The sequence below is a fragment of the Pan paniscus genome, chromosome 17, assembly GCF_029289425.2.
Source record: "Pan paniscus chromosome 17, NHGRI_mPanPan1-v2.0_pri, whole genome shotgun sequence".
Taxonomy (NCBI): domain Eukaryota; kingdom Metazoa; phylum Chordata; class Mammalia; order Primates; family Hominidae; genus Pan; species Pan paniscus.
In genome coordinates this window covers 30,078,918-30,102,872 of record NC_073266.2, presented here as the reverse complement: position 1 = coordinate 30,102,872, position 23,955 = coordinate 30,078,918, and the positions used below count along the sequence as shown (strand labels likewise).

The following is a 23,955-nucleotide window of genomic DNA, read 5'->3' as shown; positions in this document are numbered from 1 at the left end:
GAGCCCATTTCGGCAGCTCATAGAGGCTGCATACAGACTGTCTTTGTGTCCCATAGCTGACCTTTTGATGTAAAGAGCCAAATGCCATTTTCTTTTCATGGTAAAAACCCCACCCCAAAGTGAACATGGGATGTATGGTACATGTATGTTTACCTATTGCACATGTGCTCAGCTCACCTTATAAATATGTATAGCTTTCCCCCCAAACCTGCTGATATGTATGACTCTGTTGTGTGATACAGACCTGGTGAGGCATAAAAGCCAACCTGTCCTTCTTTCTGAAGAGAGAGCACCTTCAGTCCATGCTGGAGACTCTTCCCAGCTTGCAAACCGATAACCCCCATAAAGCTCTCCTTTCTACTGTCCAGCCATCCTGGTGGTCTTTTAGACAACACCATCTTCTATCCATTCCATGTGTCAGTGCTGCATTAATTTTTATAAACATTGGCTCCTGACACACCACTCATCTGTTCAGAATCCTTCAGTGATTCCTCTCGAATCCAGAACAAAGCCCAAACCTCAAGATCCCTCTATTCTGTGCCTTCACAGTGTGGCTCTAGTCTACGGCAAGCTTATTTCCCAGCATTCTCTTACAAGTGTTTGAAGTGCCAGGCAGACAAAGTATTTGCCATTTGCCACACACGCCCAGCACTGCATTCCTTGTGCTTTTGGTGCTGTCTGGCCCATGCACAGTGGAGCTCTCCAGGAAAACCCCTGCCAGTTTGGAATGCTCTAGGTCTACACAGTCCCTGCAGAGCCTCTAGTCGCAGGGGTCTACTGAGTATTTTCAGTGTGGTTATTGTGACTGAGAGATTGACTTCTGAGGTTTATTTCATTTGTATTAATTTAAATTGAAATGGCCACACGTGACTAATGGCTTTTGTCTGGGACATTGCAGGGACAACACCTCCTTGCCTTCCTCCTTATGCCTGCTTAACCAGGGCCCTTCTTTTAATACTAACTGAAAATTCCACCCTTTCTAAGAAGGAAACCCGACCTGATTATTCAACTGGCTATTTTATCTCCCTCATCAGCATCCTCTCTGTATGTCACTTGCCATATTCTGTCCTTTAGTATAAGTTTTAGCCCTTCCTCATTTATAGTAAGTCAGACAGAGAATCAGAAGGCCTTGGCTCTTGCCATGCCCATTGCAACATCTCTGAGCCCCAGATTCCTCATCTGTTAAGCATAGGGAATGATGCACTAATACCCTCCTGTGTCACGGGATTACTGTAAGGATTACAGAATAAATTGAGCATCTGTTGTGCCTGTTTCCACTTCTGCAAACTCACCTTCTCAGCCATTCCTGTGCACAACCACCAGTCTGTGGGTCCTTCCAGGTAGGCCCAGTAGAAGCAATTGGTCAAGAACCCTTTCCCTAAATCTGGCCACAGGGACGGCCTCTCTGTTGTCAGAGATGGTGGAGTTTGCACCTTGCCTTGAATTCCTTCAATTCTGTAGGTCATGAATTATCTGTTTCTGCTGGAAATAGCAGCAATTCCTAAACTAGAATTGCTGTAACTTTAACACAAAACTAGAAGTCAAAGAGGAGATTGGCAGTGTGGCCTGTGATGATTCCCATCCAGGCACTGCCAGGCTTCACGCCACTACCCCCAGCACATCAGCCAAGAAAGGAGGCACTAACGAATACTGAGCTATCAGCAGCAGGAGAAAGGCCTTCTACAGACTCCTCCACACCAGCTCCTCCAGGAAAGATGGTTCCTTGGCTGCCCTGGTGAACCTGGAGGTTTTCTCTGCCTGAAAACCTCAGTTCCCCTCTGTAAAAAGTTCAACCAAAGAGCCCGATTTGTCATGTTCACAAATTAGCCCAAAGATAGGCTTTTTAATCCCTTCTCAGCACAATTTAACCCAACATTTAGTGCTGTACTTACTGTATCTATGACACTAATAATCCAAAGATAGTTATAATTCACTTGTCCTCAAAGAATATCACCTGTGGTCATTGAGAACCGTATATCAACAATGAACTGTGATACATGTTCAGAATGTGATAGTACCAACGAAGGGACTCATTCTGTCTGTGGCAGTCTAGGTCTTCTCGGAGCGCGTGGTAAAGAGCTGGACCTTAGTAGGAGGAAGGATTTTATTTTGTTTTTATTTTAGATTTAGGGGGCACATGGGCAGGTTTGTTAAATGGGTATATTTAGTGGTGCTGAGGTTAGGGCTTCTAATGATCCCATCAGCCAAACAGTGAACATAGTCCCCAGTAGGTAGTTTTTAAACCCTTGCCCTCCTTCCTCTCTCCTCCCTTTTATATTCCCCAGTGTTTATTCCCATCTTTGTGCCGTGTATACACAACGTTTATCTCCCACTTACAAGTGAGAACATAGGATATTTGGTTTTGTTTCTGAGTTAATTCACTTAGGATAATGGCCTCCAGCTGTACCCATGTTGTACCAAAGGACATGATTTCATTCTTTTCTTTTCTTTTCTTTTCTTTTTTTTTTTTTTGGTTTGGTTTTTTTTTGTTTGTTTGTTTGTTTGTTTTGTTTTTTGAGATGGAGTCTCACTCTGTCACCCAGGCTGGAGTGCAGTGGCACGATCTTGGCTCACTGCAACCTCCGCCTCCTGGGTTCAAGCAATTCTCTGCCTCAGCCTCCCAAGTAGCTGGGATTACAGGCACCCACCACTACGCCTAGCTAACTTTTTGTATTTTTAATAGAGATGGGGTTTCACCATCTTGGCCAGGCTGGTCTTGAACTCCTGACCTTGTGATCCACCTGCCTTGGCCTCCCAAAGTGCTGGGATTACAGGTGTGAGCCACCGCACCCGGCCCGATTTCGTTTTTTATGGCTATGTAGAAAATGTGTATATACCACATTTTCTTTATCCAGCCTACCATTGATGGACACCTGGGTTGATTCCATGTCTTTGCTGAGGAAGCATTTTAAATGGCAGGAGTGAGACAGTAACCACTTCAGCAGCATAAGGAAGGGAAAGCACAGGAAGGGGAGGAAATGGCAAGATGGAGAAAGAGCTAGTGGCCTGCCTGATGCAGCTGATGAGGGAAGAACTCTGAGGCCGGGAAGCTAACTGCAGGCTTGTTGATGAGAATTTGAAATGTGTTTCTAGGAAGGAAGGAGAGGTAGCAAGTGGGCAGTGTGTGTGTTTGTTTGTTCACTTTAATGGAAGGCATTGAGGTAGTGAATCATGTGTTCTAATTGGTATTGAGAAACAATCTTGGTGACCATTAAGAAAGGGCTGAGAAAGGCTATGGAAGAGTATGGAGACACGTTTAGGAGGTTAGAGCAAGGCTCTAGGTGAAAGATGATGTGGACTTGAGTTTGGGCAGAGGTGTTGGGAGCTTATGAGGAGTATACAGTTTGGGTGTTATGGTGGGTAGGTGGTGCTGATAAGGAAGGAGGAGAACTTGAGAATGAACCAGGGTTTCTACCACTGTGACTTGGGTTCCTATAAAGGGTATTAACCAAGAATGGGTATCTCTTTCCAGCCCACCCCCACACCCCCAAATAAAAGTAGGTGTAAGGAGAGGCAATGTGTTTCATCTTGGACATGCTGAGTTTAAGAAGCTGAATGAGCAATAATGTGGTGCTTTCCAGGAAGCTCAAGAGAGAGATGTGAGCTGAAGACACAGAAACAAACTGAAATATTAGCGTCCCCCTTTATTCATAAGCATCTACTGTGTGTTAGGCTTTGGCTGCACTGGGGATATCAAGATGAAAAGACATGGCACAAACTATGGGACAAAAAGGCAAACAAAAAAGAGTATAATGCGGCTGGGCGCAGTGGCTCACGCCTGTAATCCCAGCACTTTGGGAGGCCGAGGCAGGTGGACTGCCTGAGGTCAGGAGTTTGAGTCCAGCCTGGCCAACATGGTGAAACCCCATCTCTACTAAAACCACAAAAAATTAGCTGGGCGTGGTGGCGGGTGCCTTTAATCCCAGCTACTTGGGAGGCTGAGGCAGGAGAATCGCTTGAACCCAGGAGGCGGAGGTTGCAGTGAGCCTAGATCGCACCATTGCACTCCAGCCTGGGTGACAGAGTGAGATTCTGTCTAAAAAAAAAAAAAAAAAGTATAATGCAAAGTGATAACCACTGTAACAGAACAGAGTTCTTGGGAGAAAGTGGAAAGAGAAAAGAGGAGGACTCACAACAGAACACTGGAGAATATCTGTTTCTGGGGGCAGTCGGGAGGAACAGCTGGGATGGAGTCTGGAAAAGGAAAGCAAGAGGAATAGGGCGAGAACAAAGAGACCCAGATCATGAGAACGAAGAGAAGACAGCATTTCAACAGGAAGGGGATAGCGACCAGGTCACGAGCTACAGAAAGGCCAGGTAAACAGGAATCAGAGAGCAAGGTAGAGAGAAAGAATGTACTGAGTCAGGCATCCTGCTAAATGTTTCACAAGCCCTATTGCTCTTATCACAGCTACCCTCTGAGTACATTTAAAGATTCCTATTTTTAAACTAAGTAAGTAAGGCTTGGTGTGGTTAAATAATTTGGCCAAGGGCATAGAGCTAGAATTGAAACTTTGGTCTGTCCAGTTCCAAAGCCCATGCTCTCTCCCCATTCCACAGTGCCCCCCGTTAGCACTGGAGATGTCTTTGGTACGTACCAAGTTCCCATGGGATGATAGAACCAGGAATCCAGCAGCAGTAGAACAGTGGCTAAGTGTGCAGCAAAGATGCAAATGTAGCTTGTTCTTGGAGCAGCGAGTCACAGGAGAGAGATGAAGCAGCACCTAGAAGGGAACAGGGTCTAGACAGTGATTATAATGGTTGGGAATGTGTTTTTAATGATAGAGTAGACATAAGAGTAACTGGGAGTCTGAAAAGAAGATGTAATTGCCTTCTCAAACTAAAGGTACAAGAAAAGGGGAAAAGTGACAGAGGAAAATCACAGACAAGACAGAAGGGGATGCCTTCAGTTCGTAAGTATATGCTGCATTCACACCACTCAATGTGCAGTCAAAGAAAGCCAGGGATGCTAAGACAAATTAAGTGTGTCCCTGTACACAGGGAGGGGGCATCAAGCAAAGGGATGAAATTCCGTGATAAAGGTTTCACAGCATGCTGTGGAAGTTCATGAAAGAGGCACCTCATCTAGCTGTGGAGTTGAGTGGAGGTTGAAGGGATTTGTCAATAAATGCATCTCAGAACAAGGGGTGCCTGGTGCTGAGTACAGGAGGTGGGAGAGCAAATGAAAATTAATTGGCAAAGGAGGGAGGGAAGGTGTTCCAGGCAGAGGCAACCACAGGACCCTGGAGGGAAGCTGCAGGGATTCAGTATGAACCAGGGGAGATAGGGAATGGGGATTATAGGGAGAACTGAGGCCTTGTCATGGATATACCACGTCAGGAATTGGGCTTCAGCTCATGAATGACAGAGAGCCCCAAAGGATTTGGGTGTGGAAGTGACAAGGGGAAAGGGCCACACTGGAGATACTGCAGAGACAGAGTGGATCATCCAAAGGCAGAACAATCACTATCTGACTTAACAAGGAAAAGGTTACTGGCAACCTTTTGCCTCAGTGTTTTCAGAGTGATGGCCTATCTGAGTTCTTTGATTACATGCAACAGAAATCAACTCTGGCTAATTTCAGGAAAAGGGAAAAGAATATTATAAGCTCAAAATGTTGATGTGAAGAGTAAGGCTTACAAAAGATAGGAAAGAAGGTAACAGCTCCAGAGGGCTAGTGAGCCAAATGGGTCTCACAGCCAGACAGTCTAGTCAAGGCGCTGATGCTAAGACAGTGAGCTCTCTGGTCTCTTTGTCACTGTGCTCAGGATTCTAATAACAAGGATAGAACCTCCGACTCCCAAAGGTTGGTTCATGTGCTCATCCCTCGCTGTCCAGGGCCTCTAATTGACAAGCCACCCAATAGGGAAGAAGTAATTCCCCAAAAGGAAGTCAAGGATCCATTAGGAAGGGTGAATGGATGAAATGGATGTTGACAGACCAAATGATGCATTCAGTACAAATGGCAAGCACTGAAGCCAGCCTGCAGCGTTGAGGCAGGAGTAGCAAATGAGGATGCATAGACTGAGTGTAGACTTGACAGAAGCTTAGCTCTGCAGGGAAAAGAGAGGAGTGCAGCTGTAAACAGAGGAGCATTTCTGATCAAAGGATATTTATAAGGTGAAAGACCCTTGACAGTAGTTATGTGTTAAGGAAAAGAATCAGAAGAGAGGGAGAGACTGGACATCTTGGGAAGTGGACGGAGTCTTTGCCAGGGAGCCAGGAGGGAAGGGACCCTGAGCGCAGGTCCTCCATTCAGCCTTACAAGAGATGACATCTTTTCCTCTGAGCCTGCAGAGCAGAGACAGGCGTGGACACACTTAAATAAATTGAACCAAACAGAAACACACTCAGGATGGCACCCTCCCCTGGTAACAGTGGTTTTCCCAGTGTAGTAAGGAACAAGGCCATGGGCTGAGAAGCTGGACGAAAAGGGAAGTAGCTATTTTAGGTATGCATCAAGGACATAGGTAAAGGTGTTCGCCTGGAATGGGAGTGACCTCTTCTCTGGGGAGAAGGTAAGGATGGGCAGATTAAGTGAGACTCCAGTTGGCGGCTACAGGATGCAGGTAGGTGGAATCCCAGGACAGCCAATAGCCCAAATCCTCCAGGTACTAGTGGCAGGGGAATGTGACTCCAAGGAGAACAGGGTGTTGGGAGCGTTTCTAGGTGAACTGAAAACCAACCCATTCTTACCCCACACCTTACTTTTTGCAACCTTGGAATGAAGGGAATTATCCATATGAACTCTAAAATTCCATGTTTATATGAGGGATATTTTCCTGTTTGCTGTTTACATTTTGGTGACGGGATCCATTTGAATAACAAAAGCATCTGCACTCCAGATCCAGTTTAATCCACATGCTTCCAGAGTCCTTGATGCTTCCTGTACACTCTGAATACCACCAACGGCAGAAAACGATTGAGTGTGGATTGTTAAAGGGGAAAGATTCAGGACAAAAACATGAGGACTGTCACTCCCTTGGGAGAGAGCCCTCCGCTCCCATGTCCTCTGCACTGTTTTCACATGAATTGTGTAGAGGATCTGGAATGGAATGTTGCCATGTGATTAGGTACCAGTGAGACAAATTCTGTCAGTGATCCTTCTGTATTTTAATTTATGCAGACCATAAAAGATATTCAGTCTGTTCTCTAATTTATAGACCTTCTTTTGAAAATAATCTAATCTGACTACAGTAAACTAAGATTTTTGAAGAAATATATCCTTTTCAGAAGTTCTCAAAATTACTTATAGCGATCCCCCCAATTTATCAACTGCCACAATCAGTCGCACCCGGTGAGCCCATTTCCGTGTCTTTACCCAGTGATCAGCAGGGCCGCAGCGGGTTCCTGCCTGCAGTGGGGAGGGGGTCCTTGGAGAGAATGTGGTTTCTTTGGAGGACTCTCACGATCGTTTAATGAAGATATCTATGCACGCCCCGTTGTGTTCTGTATAATTGCAAGTGTGACTGTTACCTCTGGAAGATCTCCTTAGGCAACGAAATGGCTATTTTACTCAAAGTGTTTAATCAATAGAGAATCATCGTTTCACATCCGTCAATTCAATTTGGACAGCAAATCCATTTAATTAAAGGTAAACTGTGGTATAAAGGAGATGCAAAAACATATACAATTATAAAACAACTTCATTTAACCAGGAAACACTTAATTGACTACAAACTAGGTAATGATTTTGAAAAATATGACACTAAAAGAAAACACATACTCGCAGACTAAAGCAAGGAGAAAACCATATAACTTTTTTCTCCAATCTTATTGAAGGCTTATTCAGTATTTTAAATACTAAGTTCTGCATTTTATAACTTAGAGTAATGAGGTTTCTTATATAAAACTTCATATCATATGCCAACCCCAACCTCTGTAAACTTTATTCTGATAGTATTCCTGCAAATACATACATACACAACATATTTACACATGCACATTTTTGTTTAAGGCTAGCTATTCCCCCCCAACACACAGATTTGCCTGCGTGAGTAACCAGACTAGATCTCTTTTACAATTTTCACATTCCCCATATCTGATCAGAGGTTCTTCCCAAATGTATGCACATGACACGCACACACACACACACACACACACACATGCATACACTTGGACATGCACACACACACATCCCTATCTCCATTTCAGAAATGTTCTTTGCTTTGTTGGGAGCAGCAAGCCACTGTTTGTTCTGAGTGCAGACCATGGTCTCTCTTGTTCTGAATTCTGGTGAGTTGTCACCATGAATGAATGAATTTCCTGTGGGGAAGACAGGATCATCTTCCTATCTGTTTCTCACGCCTCCTGTGTCTCTGCTGTTGCCGGTGTTAGAAACCTTAACCCCTTGGAGTCTGTTCTTCTCTCTTGCTGGTTCTGCTCCCTGGTATGCGTGCAGCTAGTGACTGTGCAGGCATCAGGCGACCTCTCAGCCTACTTTAGGCAAAAGCCAGAGAATAAAAGAGAGGATCCTTCAAGACATGTACAACCCAATTATAGAGGTATTACATAAGGTTGTACACGAGAAGGAACAAAACACCTTCAGCTGCCATGTTGCCTTCCCTGCCAGATCATAGGCTTCTGTGAGCAGAACCCCGAAAGGCTGGACACAGAGAAAGTAGGAGTGACTGTTTCGGGAGAGGTGGAAGAATAATTACAGAGGAACATGTAAGCTGCTGCAAAATAACTGAGTGCATACGAGGGGAATTTCTGTGTACTGCCCTCCTTCTGTTGATTTCTTCTACATTGGAAGAAGAGACTTGAATCTGAAGCCATACAAATATGTATAATATATTCACTAAGGATGTGAGTGAAGGTCACTACACCTGTTTGAAATGACAGAAATGTGTCTACATTTAGCCTACCCAATTAATCCTTTTGTATTAAATACTTGGTAATTCAGCCTAATCCATTATGTCCCTTTAAAAAAACAAAAAAAGCAAAAGTCGTTTTCACTCAAATATCGATGAAATACAAATCAGGCTTCAGAGACAATTCTTTATGTGCTATAAGTCATCTGACACTTTTGTGTCAGCCATCTCTCATGCTGCCACAGTGGCAGGATATTACAGGATCAAAGCAAATTTGCAGGTCTGAATAACAAGTGCTGCTCTGAGCACGCTCTCCTGGCTCCTCCAGGTAACTGCGAGCTGGGTGCAGATCAGCTCTTTCACATTGTCTAGCTGAGCCTATGGAGACACCTGTGCCTGGGCACCTGCCTCCATGGTCACCCCTGCGGAGCCCTGTCGCTAGCCTTCAATGGACACTCTTGCTGCTTTGCCATAATTGGCCGACCCTGGAAAATCCTCACTTACATCTGTGCCTGGACTTCTTGTCTCTTTGCCATTTTACTGGCCTGGGCTTGGGGCCTCTGTTGTGTCACTCTGTCACCTCTAACTTTGTCTGCCACAGTCTTTGGGGTACATACAGGTGGTCACCTGCCTTTGTATCTAAAAAGTGCTTCAGAGGGCAGGGAGCCTGCATGTGTAGCAGATGGACAAGTGCACCTGGGACCGATGCATCACAGCCTGAGCGGTTTTACAGTGTGGTTCCAGCACATTCCTACCTGCTCGGGTGTGCACAGCTGGAGTTTCCCGGCACCATCATTGGACGCAATATGGAACAGTCTCAGAGCTGCAATAGCCTGCCTTCCTTGTTCTGCTCACGAGCCCTTGAAAGTCAGTTTTTCTCCCGTTTTGCGCACAGCAGGTATATCCTATTCTTGAACAATTTGCTGAAAAGCAGTAAATGAGGTCCTTTCTTGAAGGCAGGATTCTTTTCTCCTTTCTCTACTTTCCAAATCTACTCCCTGAGCCCTTCCTCTGCCTTAGAAGGCTTAGGGTTGTCTGGCCACATAAATACATGAGTAACCACTGGGGCCTCTCCCAGGAGGATAGGACCAAAGAAACAGAAAAATCCATTAACTGGTTTTAGATAGAGCCTTTACACAACTGCGTTCAGACTAACAAAGTGGCAAAGACATCAGTATCTCTACTTTAGTTTCATGAACTAAGGAAATAAATAAGGAGAAATGTAATTCAGTAGGCTACAGACAACCAGAATTCACTGCCTCAGAATTTTTTCACTGAAAGTGCCTGCCACATGTCTAAGACCAGAGAAAGACAGCAACTTATGCATAAGCTACCACTCCCTGTCTGTAGGACCAGGTTTCTAGCAGTGAGAAGGTGGAACAGGTCTGGACACACCTCTGCCGTGAAATCTATGCAAAAAAAACCCTTCATACCTGACAAGAAGATAGTGTGTCAGTTGCTTCCCTATGCCTGAATTACAGGTTTGTAGAGCTCAGGACAAGGAACGTGCATTTGGGTAACATTATTTGAAAATTGTGGGGGTGCTGCTGAGTTCCAAAAGTGGACTGGTCACCTTGGCCAATACTAGCTGAGGAAGCAGAGGTGAGTTAGCCCCCTGGTATTGCACTGGATTACTTGCTAGGACTTTGTATAAAGAAGCACAGTCTGAAACAGACGCACTGCAGGAGACCAGGGATGAACAGTGGGGAACACTGCCTGCAGAAGGGGATGTGAAAGGAAGCTGGGAGTAGATGTTTCAACACCCGACACTGTTTGGATTTACATCTTTTAGCTTTAGATTGTCTACTGTAAAATAGAAGCAGAACTCTTATCACTTAAAATTGTAAGTAAACAGATGTCTTTATTCTAGAGTAACATAGCACATTTGTTATCTCACCAAAAATAGATTCTTTTCTGATGTTGTAGAGTAGAGAATCTGAAACCAACAGTGTACGTGTAGGAGCTTCAATCCATTCAACTGGTGGCATCGTATACTTCACATCCTTAGGACTGCTTATGTGATGTGCAGTCAAGGATTGGGCAGGTCATATATCATGTCACTCCATCCTTCAATGCCTTTTGATCTGCTTAGCAGCTCCTTGTGACAACCTAAGGAAGAGGGTGAGGGTGGTGAGACTCAGATTGACCCGTGTCTTTTGTAAATTCTTCTTCCTTTCTTCCTTCCTTCACACCTAGAGCCCTTTATTTCCTCAAAGAGATGAACTGGGACAGGTACGCACTTCAGACTGTCTCAGAGGCATTTAGCCCTGATTAATGCCTCTGAAATTAAAGCTTGTTATCTTCCTAATACTGATACAGACCATAAAGCATTGTGTGTTACAATAAATGGAGCACCTGGAGCTCTACACTGAGTGCTGTTCCCTTCTCGATAGCAGAAGTGCTGGGGTAATGGTGACCACCACTAATAGTTACTGGACATTTCTTGTGGGTAAGTCAATGTGGTGAGTCTTTAGCTCATCAGAGTGATTAAGAAATAGACATGATTGTTATTCTATTCTCCAGATAATAAACAAACTTAAAAGACATTAATAAATTGGTCCAACTTCATACAGCTAGTTAATGTGGGACCCAGGATTTGAACTCTGGAACCCATGCTCCTGACTCCTAAGGCTTCCAAAGAACCACATTCTAGAATCACATAATCAGATAACTGTAGGACTCAGAATACCTTTAACAATCATATGGTCTTGTATCCTCTTTTGCCAGTAAGGAAACTGAGTACTAGAATGGTTCAGTGACTTGCACAAGATCACAGAGCTAGATTGGAACACAGCTAGGATTAGCCCCAAGCCCTCCTGCCTGCCTGCCAGGCTTCTTTCTGTTACAGCACACTGTGTCATCATTAAATGTTCATTTTTAAGATAGGCTATAAAAACTTTATCCGAGGTTCTTAAAAATAAAATGTTATCCTTCTATCTAGAAGAAAAGAATATCGTGTGTGTGTTTCAAGAACTTTCCCAGGTCTTGACTAAGTCAGAGAGGTCACATCTTGGCAACTTGGGAGACACGGGAGACCCAGTGCCTGAGCTCACCAGCTCTAGGAACCCTGATATGTGCCTGTTATCCTGCCACCCCAGTCCTGAAGCTGCTGCCCTCTTCTCAAGCAGTGTGAAGGATCCAAGCAAGCCGCTGGTGATGGGGTTGCCTGACACCTAGTCCTGGGTGATCCCCGGCCCCAACTGCTCCCAGCTGTGCCACATCCGACCTACTCACACATCCCTTGTCGCAATTAGTTCGCACCTTGCACTTAGCACCCCATCCCAGCAGGGCAGCTGCCTCAGCTGCAGAGAGCCCCATGGTGGTGGCAGTGATTACATACACCTACACAAAGGAACTAGGTACCCTCTAAAAACACTGCTCCTACAGAAAACCCATTCCTGTGTCTTCCTGCTCCTGTTGAATACAAACTTTCCTTCCCAATACAATTCCCTTTATTTCAAAGTGTAGCATCAAAGTGCAGCAAGAAGGGCCTCAGAAGCAGCTGACGGTCACAAAATAGTGACTGCTTCCTGCTGCTGTCGGAGGATCGCACCCTCCCAGCCCCCACCTGCCAGAGCCTCAAGACCACTCCAGCTGCCCTCTGCCAACTCCCCAAGTCTAGAATATCCCTCTCTTCCATATCCACCCATAGAAACAGCACTCCATATTTCTGTCTTATTTGTAAGGTAGTTTCCCTTATGAAGCTTTGCATACCTTTCTTTGGAATTAGCATACTTCTGACTGCCAACAGCAGTTTTCATTTTTAAAATTTTAATGAACATTTACTTGTGCTGAGCATGTTCTAGGTGCTTTACAAGGAAAAGAATTGAGTTAATATTCATAACAACTCTCTTATCCCATTTTACAGATGGGAAAATGGAGCCAAGGTCACACAGCTAATAAATGGGACCTGGCTTTGAACCCAGACAGTGTGGCTCTAGGGAATGTGCTCTTGACCAGTCAACTTGCCCCTTATTCTGCCTTGAGTTGAGTTTGTTGTTTACACATCTGTCTCTTAGTGACTATTAGAACTATGTCTCCTTGCTCTCTGCATCCCCAGCAATGCCCAGTCCGGGCTCTGCTTGTCATGCGCTTTCAGGGCTGTCTGAATGACTGGCAGGACAGCCTGGACACCACAGCCCGGAGCTAAGCACAGGATTTCCCTCATTGCAGCCACAGTGTTGGTCCCTTAGGTCTCCTATCTCTTAATCTCTCCCAGCTTTACGTTATGTGTTTGTAAAATAAGGATAATAGTACTTACCCCACAAAGTTAATGGGAGCGGGCGTATAATCAGATAGCGTTAGGAGTTGGAATCGTTTTCACCAGCATGTGATCTAGTCTTTGGCACATAAGGAAACTGAGGGCCAGAACAGTTCTGTGACTGGCACAAAGTCGTAGATCTATACTGTGACCCTGACACATGTGAAGACTGACAATGACAGAAAATACGGATTTCTTTTCTCAACAGATATATCATGTACCACTCTAAGAAACGTCCTCTCTGATGTACCTGGCAGCATATATATGTATTCTAATAATGTCATTGCTCAAAAGATTTCTGAAGTTCTTATTTCAGAATAATCTGTAGAGTAGTATGTGACACTCTGTTTATTGCCCTTGCTGGTGGCAAATCTCCCTCCCCTGGCAGGAGGACTTACATTTGGGGAATAGCTAAAAGTCAAGCTGAACCTCTTGAATAAGATGGGGAACAAGCAGTGGAAATAACATGTCTCCTGAAAGTCTGGTTGTAGTTTGAGTGATGCTGCTTTCTGATTAAGTTTTCATCAAGATGAGGTAAGAGAGAAAAGTAACAAGACAGATTTCTCGTGTGGTTTGTAGGATAACACTTAAAATTCCACAAGGGGACCAGGCTGCATGTTTCTTTACAGCTGATGAAAACCAGCGTTGTGGGTACAGATGTGGCCTTGTGCTTATATGTATTGTATGCCCATTAAATAACAACATTAACGAATAGATGCAATTGGAAAACAGACGCTTTGTGAGGGTACTTTAAGGCAGGACCATAAAGGCATGAAAGAGGGATTTACTTATGATATGAAGTTATTTCCCAAACTGAAACTATCCAGACTTCCAGAAGCTCTTGATGTAGTGCCAGTTTTGAAATAATCTTCAAGGATGTTTCCCAAGGAAGGTCCCCCTTCCAAATAAAGCCAGTATGAAAGGAAGAATCTAGGAAAGCTATGATAAGCCAGGTACTTAATCAGCAACTTTATATATACTTTAAAAAATCTCATCTAATCTTCACACCCTCCCTAAGAAGTTAATAATAGGATCTCATATTATGCATGAGAAAACAGGCTCGGGCTGGAAGTCACTTGCCGCATGAGAAGACTGAGGCTCAGGGGGTGTAAGTCACTTGCTGCAACATCACAAGGTAGATGGAAAAAAAATCCATGTGCATCTTACTCCATCACACTGAGACCAGAGCAATCTGTGTTCTCAGGATATTTAAATGAGTGATATTTTATTCCTGTGAGACCTCTAAACCAAAAGGTTTGGGGATACAATAAATCTGTTATCTTGGAAACAAAGCTGGCAGCTGCTCTTGGCTGGGCTCTATGTGGTAGCTGTGCTTCATGGCAGTGTTTTTGCTCTCACTATCCAATATCCATCCACCCTCTTCTCAGCGGGCCCAAACACAACTATTAATAGAAGTATGGATACTCGGTTTGGATATCTCTTTCAAAACAAAGAATAGTCTCTTAAAAACTCTTGAGAAATCAAAACTTGTAACTGCCTTATTCTTTTTCATCCCTTCTTCCCCTTTAAAGTTGTATTTATTGGATCACATTATGGTGCCCCCAACTTAAGAGCTAACAATTACATTTCTTAGTCCTTCTTCATCATGGGTTTCTTAGCAAAATGAGTACTCATGCACATGCACATAAACACACCTTCAGTTCTGCCCAGACTCCTTCCTGTGGATGGGGAGAGTTGCTGACACAGGAGGCAGAGTAGAAACGCAGCAGCTTGTGCTAATGGAAAAAGGAGGATGATGGTTTCAGAGCGTGCATTCTGCTCTCCTGCCCACCCCTCCACCCGTCTCCAGTTCTGCCCCTAAAAAGGCAGCTGAAGTCATTTCAAGGCTTCCTACTTTGTTTCTGTTCCAGAGGCCAAGCCTCCTGGTAAGACTGAGGAAAGCATAAAGCACCTTGAGTTCCATCCTCCCAAAGGGCCCTGTAGCTGGAGTCAGAGCCTGCGTTTCAGCCTCTCCTTCACCACCATCTAATTTATTGCCTTGAGCAAGCCACTTGCACTCCCTAGCCCTGCCTGTTGCTTCTTCCTTCCAGAGCACGAGGAAATACGAGGAATGAAAAGGATCGAGACCAGCCTGGCCCTTGCTAGGTCTCTTCTGGGCAAATCACATGCTCTTCCATCCACTAAGTGAGGCCACAGATGTCAGAATGCAGCCATCCAGTGTGTCCGGTTCAAAGTAGGAACTGCTCGGTGGATGGGAGTTGCAATGATCTTGAAAATGAGTGTTTGGAAATTGACTGTCTCTGAGATTCCTCGCAGCTATATTTGATTTGAATCCCCTTCCCCAAAACCACCTATTGTGTTGGGAGTTAATCAAACCACACTGATAGGCAAATGGACATGCCAGTCTCTCTCTCCCTCTCTCTCCTCTTGTCAGATAAGGTTTGAGGGAGAGAGGAATCAGCAGGGGGTTCCCCCTAGCTGTCCCTCCACCATCATAAGCCATGCACAATTGTCAGTACTCACCTCTGCCCTCCTCCTTCTCCGGGACACCCTGCCTCCTCTCTCCAGGCCTCCATGGGCTCCTTGGCCTCTGAATTCCTGTAGACATCTAGGGTCCAGATCACAAAACGATCACTTAATAGTCGGAATTTTCATTTGTTCAATTTCCATTTTTGGATAAACTGGGCACATGGCTAAATGTTTTCATCACATTGTATCAATTAATCCAGTGGTTCCCAAATGTATCTACACTTCAGAATGGCCTGGGGAGAGGGGGGCTTCAATAAACTACTGATACCTCTGTCCCACCCCAGAAATTATGATTTAATTAGAGTATGGCCTGGGCTGTAGAATTTGTTAAGACCTCCCTCCCCCCAGCTAAGTGATTCTAATGTGCAGGCAAATTTGGGAACTGCTGACTTCTTAGAACTCTCTGCCATAGGACTTATAATCATGTCCTATTTACAGATGAAGCTCCTGCAGTTGAGCAAACTCCAGTGAGCCCCTCAAGCTCACGTCCACACTGCGTGAGAGCCGGCACTCCAGCCTGGCAAGACTGCAGCTGTGCTGTCTCAATCCTTGCTACCCACAGTGTGGTCCAGAGACCACAGCATCACCTGGGAGCTTGTTCAAAGCGCACATTTTCAGGCCCCACAAAGTCAGACCTACCGAATTTATTCAGAATCCCTCCAAGGGAGTATCATGCCTGCTTCACTTTGATAACGGCTGCTGTAGTCATGTCAAATGCCCTGAAAGTTACAGTCATGTGCTGGCAGCCTCGGGAGCCACAGCTCTGGCCCCTAGCCATCCTCTGACTTTAATTTACCTGGGTATTATCTGGGCTGCTGGTTTAAAATGACCCACCTCAAAGATCTTTTTTCAGGAAGTTAGAAATCCTGGAGTTATAGCACTTTCTGTGCAGTTTCGTGTTTGTGAGTTTTAAAGCCAACAAGGATCACCCCTTTGGAGCAGGGACCACACATCTATTCCTGCCGCCCTCTGGCAGTAATGAGCAGGTGGCAGGGCTCGGGACTGTTAGCCTGATTGACGGCCTGGTGGAACCACCACCAGGGCACTAAGGTAATTAGACGATCTGTTTCTGGACCTTGCTTTCTGGGCTGGAGGCTGCCGCCTTACGTGATTAGGATGCGTGGGAGGCGCAGCCTCTCCTAGAAGCTGTGCAGGTAGCGCTGGGCTGCAGGAGGCAGCCAAGCCAGGCGCACGATCAGAGCAGGGGCGCCTCCCGTTCCTTGGTTCCTGGGCTCCAACGGGCACCTCCAAACCAATAGTTCCAGCATCTCTGTATGCAGACCTTAGAGGACAGGAAGCGACTGCGAGCCCCCACACTCTCCAGACACGGAAACTGTAAATGCAGCGAGAACGAAGCATATTTTGTCTTCCTTTTCCTTTTTTTTTTAAGCAAAATAATAACTTGACACAAGTCCAAGTAGTTAAAAAGATACTAAAAGAAATCCAATTTAGAAGGGCTTTTAGTAGGCTGAAAACAGATGTGGCAAACCATTTCGGGGTATTCTGGGAGATGAGATGGGGAGGACCGGATTCGAAATGCCTGGGCCGCCTGTTCTGGGCCCGCCCCGCCAGGTGCCTGTGCTCGGGAGGGGCCTTGCCCAGCACGCATTCTAGAAGGAAGCGGCCCCGCGCCTCCTCCCTCGCAATTACCGCCCGGTCGGAGGCATCCGGGCGGTGCGAAGTCAGCACCGTGCCGAGCAGTTGAGAGCAGACGGTGTTTTCTTTTCATTGTTCCCTCGCTTCGCTGGGAGAGCGGCGGCACCTGTTCCGCGGAAGCGCGGCCAAAGTTGGAAGCCCTGGCGGCTGCTCCCTGCAGCCGACGCGCGGGGGCGCCCGGCTTTATCCGGCCGCGGGGGACCAGGAGCCTGAGAGCCTGGAACTGGGTGCCGGGGACAGCCAGCCCGGGAGGGCCCAGGGTCGGATTTCGGATGGAACCAGAGCTCGCTCCAGGTTGTTGAAGGAGTTGGGAGCGCATCTCCCAATAATCCCAAAGAAACCGAGCTTTCAGTGCACGCAAGGGGCATTTGATTTCCCTCATTTCTGAGCACTGAAGCACTCCACTGTCATATTTTTGAAATTCGAGAACAAGGAGGTTAAAGAGTCTAAATGGAAGACTAGGTGACCATCCAAAATATCATACATCAATTGCATCTTGTAATTAGTAAAATCATTTTTATTAAGATAAATCTTGATAAGGTGTTTTTAGTAGGTAAGATAAACCTGGTATAACATACGTTGCGGGTGTGTGTGTTTTGTTCAGTTGTCATTTTCAGAGAAATAAATGAATTTTTAAAGTGTATATTTATTCATCAATAATTATTTTTAAAGTGTGCCTGTATACTATATATGTACTTTTATATCTATCCCACTACCTTCTGCTTGCATAACTGAAGTCACAAAAAGGTAAAAACTAATCCCCCAATATACAGAAGAAGCTAGTATGTCCCATATAAGCATCTTTGCTAACTGGCATCGTGAAAGTATGGTGCTGGACACTCTTGAAATGAAATCATTGTTACTGTCAAATTAGACATCTCCACAAATATACATGATCTGCTCAAACTGACTTTACATCTGGGAAAGGAGAAATTGTAGGTCTCTCTTACTCTGGGATATTTTTGATGGAGCAAAGGTATCCATGATGTAAATTTCTGAGATATTATAGATAAGCCCTTTATAAAGTCACAAATAATATTCCCATAATGAGGGTGGAAAAGATTCCAAAGAAGGCTGAACACTTACTGAGGGCAGGGACCATCATTGTCTCCTGCTTTACAGTATCTGCAACTCCTGGCATATCTGGTTTACGTCTTGCCAACTAAAGGTAATGAGGCTTCCCTGGAAGGGCACTGAATCCATGGCCAGAAAGTTTCACAAGGAGGCAGCTGAAATAACCAGCCACATAGCTCGTGGGGGAACATCAGTGCACCTCAGGGGGTTGCCATTCTGGGAGAGGTCCTCTCAGCTCAGATTTCTTTTGTAAACTTTCCCAGTCTGGGACTTTCCTTCCTACACTGATCCTATGACTCTCTGCATAAAATTCAGTTTTATATGTATACATTGCATATTTAGTGCACACAGGACACAGCGATCAGGTGTTGCAGGGTTTGCAGAAATAAGCAAAACAACACCCTTTATGTGCTGGCCAGGAATAAGTTTACAGTCAAACAGTGCAAGAAGGGCATCATACCAGGGTCAGAACAAGCATGTTTCATCAGGGCAGCAAAAAGAGCTCACATCTATGGAGGAGTCTTTGAAGGAGTGCAACATGTGAGATGTACTTTAAAGAATGCAAAAAATCTTCAACTGGGAAGAAATGGATGGGAGGAGAATATTCTGAACAGAAGGAATGGTGCGAGTAGGAGTTTGGATCATGGGGTATGTTTGGGGAACAGGGCAAACACTTGTCCTTGAACATAAAATATATGTGCATAGAAAAGAGAGCTATAAAAGATAAGGCTGGAAATGCTGGTTGGGGCCATATTTAAAAACTGGTTCTTACCTGCCTGGCCAAATAATTCGTATTTAGTTTCAGAAAGTAGTTAGAAATAGGAGATTGTTGAGCAGAACAAGTAAAGAGCACTGGGATTACACATTGAGAGAGTTTTTGTGGTATTGGGACACATAGAATGCCCATGCAGGAAGACAGTAGAGCCTGAATTTAGGATTGTGGCAGAGGGATTAAGAAGTTGGAAAATACACTTTGAGAGCTGCTTCAAAGATACTCCTAGCCTTGGCAAATGGTTGGGTTTGGGAGAAGGAATGGGTTGATTAAGGGAATCATAACAGTCACATAGGAAGTCAGGAAGAGAGCAATGACTGTGGGGCAAAGAATTCTCTTTTAGACTTATGGTCTTTGAGGTGCTGGCAGGACCTCCAAGGGAAGATGCTCACAAAAGAAGTTAGAAATCAAATTCAGAAGGTTGGGCACAGCGGCCCATGCCTGTAATCTCAACACTTTTCGAGGCCAAGGCAGGAGGATCGCTTGAGGCCAGGAGTTCAAGACCTGGCAGCATAGCAAGACCCCATTGCTATAAAAAATAAAGGATTAGCTGGGCACGGTGACATGTGCTTGTAGTCCTAGTTACTTGGGAGGCTGAGGAGGGAAGATCGCTTGAACCCAAGGATTCAAGATTATAGTGGGCTGCAATCACGCCACTGCACTCCAGCCTAGATGGCAGAGCAAGACCCTGTCTCTAAAAAAGAAAACAAAACAAAAACAAACAAAAAACATTAAATTCAGCACATGGAGAAACAGGGCTAGAGTTACAGAATAGAAATTCATCCATGGAGGAGCAGGGACAGGAATAGATGAAAATGCCAGGAATCCTGGGGAGGCAGAAGAGGCCAAGGACAGAGCCTTGAGGTGGTCACGTGTTCCTGCCCAGCCTCTGGTCCTGCTCTCCCCTCGTTGATGTCTAGAAAAACATTCTTACCAAAAAAAAAAAAAAAAAAATACAATTTGCTAGGAGAATTTCAAAAATATGACAGTGGAGTGCTTCAGTGCTCAGAAATGAGGGAAATCAAATGCTCCTTGCATGCAAAATTCTTCCACCTGAGATTAGTTAGAGGCTTCAGACAATATGGAAAGACAATTTCATGTTTTAGGAAGTTTTGTTTATTGAATTTATTTATACTAAAATGAATCTGTAGTTCTAATTTGGGAAAATGACTTAGCTACTTCCTTCAGAAAAAATATAATTCTAATCTTTAGTGTTCAATCTGATTTTCTGCCCACTCCTCCTAAAAAGTTTTCAATCACTTTCTGAAACTAGAAAGAATTCAAAAGAAGAGCTAAAATATTGCAAACTTCCTTCACAGTTTATTTTTGCAGGCCGTTCTCTGAGTAGAGATGCACAGGAAATGAATGGTTACAGTAACTGGGATGTTTGTGGTAAAAATACAATTTTTTAAACTTAGACCATTTTTCCAGGTTTTACTTCTCCCATAACTCAAATATTGTTTTCTTCTGAGAAGAATAAAAACACAGGTGATCTACAAAAAATAGACCTTCCTCTTGAGTATACAATTAACTTTTGTGTGCAAATTTTATCCTATAAATCATAGTGTGACCCATCATGGGAGGAACTCCAAAAAAACCAAACTGTAAACCCATAATTTCTTTTATGTTTTCTAAAGGTCAAATGCTGCAAATACTGGCCAGATGACACAGAGATATATAAAGACATTAAAGTTACCCTAATAGAAACAGAACTACTGGCAGAATATGTGATAAGAACATTTGCTGTTGAAAAGGTAAGTTTTCATACTGCTTTTAAAAGCTATGGTCAGACACTAGTGGTACCATACTAGCCTCATTAACTTACCTAGGATACTTTACACATGCTCATATCTCAATGCAGGAAGGCTCTATCTGATGGTTTCTCAAGATTGCATCTTGCCCTCTGATTCTATAACAGCTCAGTTCCATCTTTAAAACAAATCATTCTCATTTCATAAGAATCTATAATTTGCAAGTAAACCAAAAGTTAATGTCTATTTGTTTATTTTCTTTCCCTGGTTGATATTGTTCTGCCCATCTCTCTTTCTTTGTTCACAGAACAAAGTTTGCTAAATTTTGATAAATGTCCTTCCAGTTTGGTAAATTTCCTTCATGGTGTATGTCCATATGCATTTCCCAGTAGGGAGTTAGTATCAGTGTTGAGACACAGGTCCTAACTCCTCCTGGAATCTCTCACTTCCTTGTGGCTTTCCAAACCTCTGGTTTAATGTGGACTGATGGATTTTCCAGGTGGAAGTGACCTACCTGGAAACCTAAGTGACTGATCTCCATCAGACATGGGACACTCTTGCATGAACCAGTGCATTCATTCATGCTCACTCCCATACTGGTTTTCCCCTTTTGTAGTTGCTGGTGTTGGGTCGGTGAATGTTCTGCTTTGGTTCTGCCCTGCCTCATCCCATGTGCATGGATGGGGCTTCTTCTCTGGGAAGCACTGTAGGGCATAACAGGGAATTTCCTTATTCCCCCTCTTTCTGCTGACATAGGGAGGGGCCGGAGGTGAAGCAAACTGCAGTCCATCCAGAGAAGTGTCACAGGTAGGCTCTGGGGAAAGTGGAGGTGATGTGGCTGAGGAACACTCTGCCTTCCAAAGATCCACAGACTTTTCTATCCAGAGTTGATTCTCCATAACTGAGCCCTGCACAGCTGCCCTGGACTTAGGGATCTTGGTGTGAATTTGTTAGCTTCTACTCATATAATAGTAGCAGGTCTTCTTGGAAGACCTGGGTTATAGGCAGATTGCTAGGGAATTGGATTTTGGCCTTCCTCTCCACTCTATATTCTCACTGCATCTAAATGCGCTTTTTAGATGAACAAGACCAGTTTTAGGAAATCAAGGAAATTGCAACATCTGCTTATTGGCTAATTTAGTCTGATGTTTTGAACTACCTTTCCTGGTTTGCAGATCCAAATTTGTCATAGAATCACAAAGCTGGAAAGACTTTATTTTAATCTGTTTCTCATACTATTTAGCATTTTTTTTCTTAGCCTGTCTTTTTTAATAAGCAGGCAGAAAGCTTGGAGACTTCAAAGAATGAGGAGTTCTGGTTGACTCAGTTCTTCAAGTTCTGAACCTCACACTTTGATGTCAATTTTTTCCTTCTTAGGCAGAATTGGAAAAAAAAAAAAACACATGGAGGATTTTTGTATGGCTGTTGGCAAGAGCACTCATGAATAACCGCATTAAAACAGCGATAAAAGACCCTCAATATTTTTTTCTTTAAAAAAATAATCCAAAAGCCATCATTTAAACATGGAGTTTTTTTGAACAATAGTCAGCTCTCTAATAAGCTGAAAATGCATCTCTGTAGTTAAAGGAAGGGTTTGTTTGTTTCTTTCCTCTTTTTTTTTTAACCTCTTATTGTACTCCCCTGAATTCCCAGCTGCACAGAAATGTGTCTGAAATATCCAGTCATTTTAGTCACTAGACAACGAGTGAAGAGGTGGTGGAGGGAAGAGAAGGAAGAAGGAGCTTGTTAATGCATTTGGGGAAATCAAAATGACACATTAGTGATTTTCTAACTGGGCAATTGGAATCTTTAAGGAAAACAAATCATTAGTACTTGTAGAGCATTTCTTGTAGGTTTTTAACTTTCTCATTAGAAAGGAAAGAAGAGAACAGGTAAGCATGTACTTTGAGATGCCTGCAATTCTGAGTCTATTTTGAGAGCATGTTGCATCAAGGGACCAAAAGGTGAAAATGGATTTGGGCTCTGCTCTGCAAAACAAGCAGATGCAATGCACTTTGGAACTCATGAATTCCTGCTTTGCATCTGATTGTTGTCTTTTATTTCCCACATAGCTGATGATTCCAAGCTAAACAGATTTTAAATAATACACAGTACCCAGAGTGTCAGAAGGAAGACACCCCTGAAGTCTCCATGCATTTAGGCTGTCTGGTGAATCTATCCCTGACTATTCTGGGAGAAACAAAGTTGACAAGGTCACTGAATTCTCGCTACCCAGGAGCTGCCTAGGATTCAGAGAGGGCATGAGAAGATGATCCTCCTGTCTCCAAGACAGAACATGTATTATACAAGAGAGAACATGACTATTCGTTTCACAAGTATTTCTTAAGCACCCACTTTGGGCCAGGGACTATTGTATGACTTGGGTCAAAATTAAGTGACTAACTGGGTGTGGTGGCTCATGCCTGTTAATCTCAGCACTTTGGGAGGCTGAGGCTAAAGGATCGCTTGAGCCCGAGAGATCAAGACTGCAGTGAACCATGATTGCGCTGTTGCACTGCAGCCTGGGCAACAGAATGAGACCCTGTCTCGGAAAAAAAAAAAAAAATTAAGTGACTCTCACATTTTTGTATATAACATTAATGCTTGTTATGATGAAAAACCAGGAAGTAATAGTATCACATTAGGAGGTATTTGGGCTGTGATCACTGATGACATCTATGATGTTCTTCCCCAAATGTATTACATTCCAAAACAGAAAAAAGGAGACACTGCTATGTCAATGAACAAGAATGAAAACTGGATCAGAAGCCATTTCCTTTGCCACTCTTGTCAATAGCAAACATATTCAAGGGTGGAGGTTTAATTTTGAGAAATGTTTTCTACATTCCAGAAACTGATATTTACCTTGCTCAGAAAAAGAGTCTTAGATCAGTTAAGAGCTGTAGTTCTGCACTTGAGGATGCTGGAACTGAAATCTAACAAAGCTAGAGAGAGAAGCACACCCCATGCTCCCACTCCCCAAAAACCCCACACCCCAAAAACCCACCAGGACATGGAGAAAGATATGTCCCTCTTTTCCCCTTTGGAATAAAGTATTTACCATCAATAAGCTTTCCCAGTTCATATATGGGAATGCATACCACCAAAATGGGATCACTCCTACGTGGGTCACCATGC

The 23,955-nt window shown here is 44.1% G+C and overlaps 2 protein-coding genes across 20 annotated transcripts in view; one reads left to right on the top strand and one right to left on the bottom strand.

The window, feature by feature from the left end:
* PTPRM (protein tyrosine phosphatase receptor type M) overlaps positions 1-23,955 on the top strand; it is an 826,562-nt gene that overhangs the window by 770,228 nt on the left and 32,379 nt on the right. For 10 of the 19 annotated variants that reach the window (XM_003817914.7, XM_055102562.3, XM_003817915.7 and 7 more), the window contains one exon: positions 20,704-20,820. In XM_003817914.7, coding sequence (XP_003817962.2) covers positions 20,704-20,820 — 117 coding nt within the window. Of the gene's footprint in view, positions 1-20,703; positions 20,821-21,573; positions 21,625-23,955 lie in introns of all 19 variants that reach the window. The other 9 variants (XM_063597202.1, XM_055102560.3, XM_034943546.4 and 6 more) reach the window with 1 other exon arrangement.
* LOC130540987 (uncharacterized) lies at positions 10,651-16,923 on the bottom strand. The gene is made up of 4 exons (XM_057300452.2): positions 16,672-16,923; positions 15,559-15,643; positions 14,730-14,810; positions 10,651-10,922 (listed from the first exon to the last, which is right to left on the bottom strand). Exons 1-4 carry the CDS (start codon positions 16,921-16,923, stop codon positions 10,843-10,845), a joined length of 498 nt encoding a protein of 165 aa, XP_057156435.1. The 3' UTR covers positions 10,651-10,842.

Coding starts and splice junctions, on each gene's coding strand:
- LOC130540987 (XM_057300452.2), bottom strand. CDS start 16,923: ATGCTTCGTTCTCGCTGCATTTACAGTTTCCGTGTCTGGAGAGTGTGG. Junction 15,644..16,671: donor CTCCCACGCATCCTAATCAC/GTAAGGCGGCAG, acceptor TCTGGACCCTAG/ATGTCTACAGGAATTCAGAG. Junction 10,923..14,729: donor GAGTCTGGGCAGAACTGAAG/GTGTGTTTATGT, acceptor CCTCTTCCTTAG/GTTGTCACAAGGAGCTGCTA.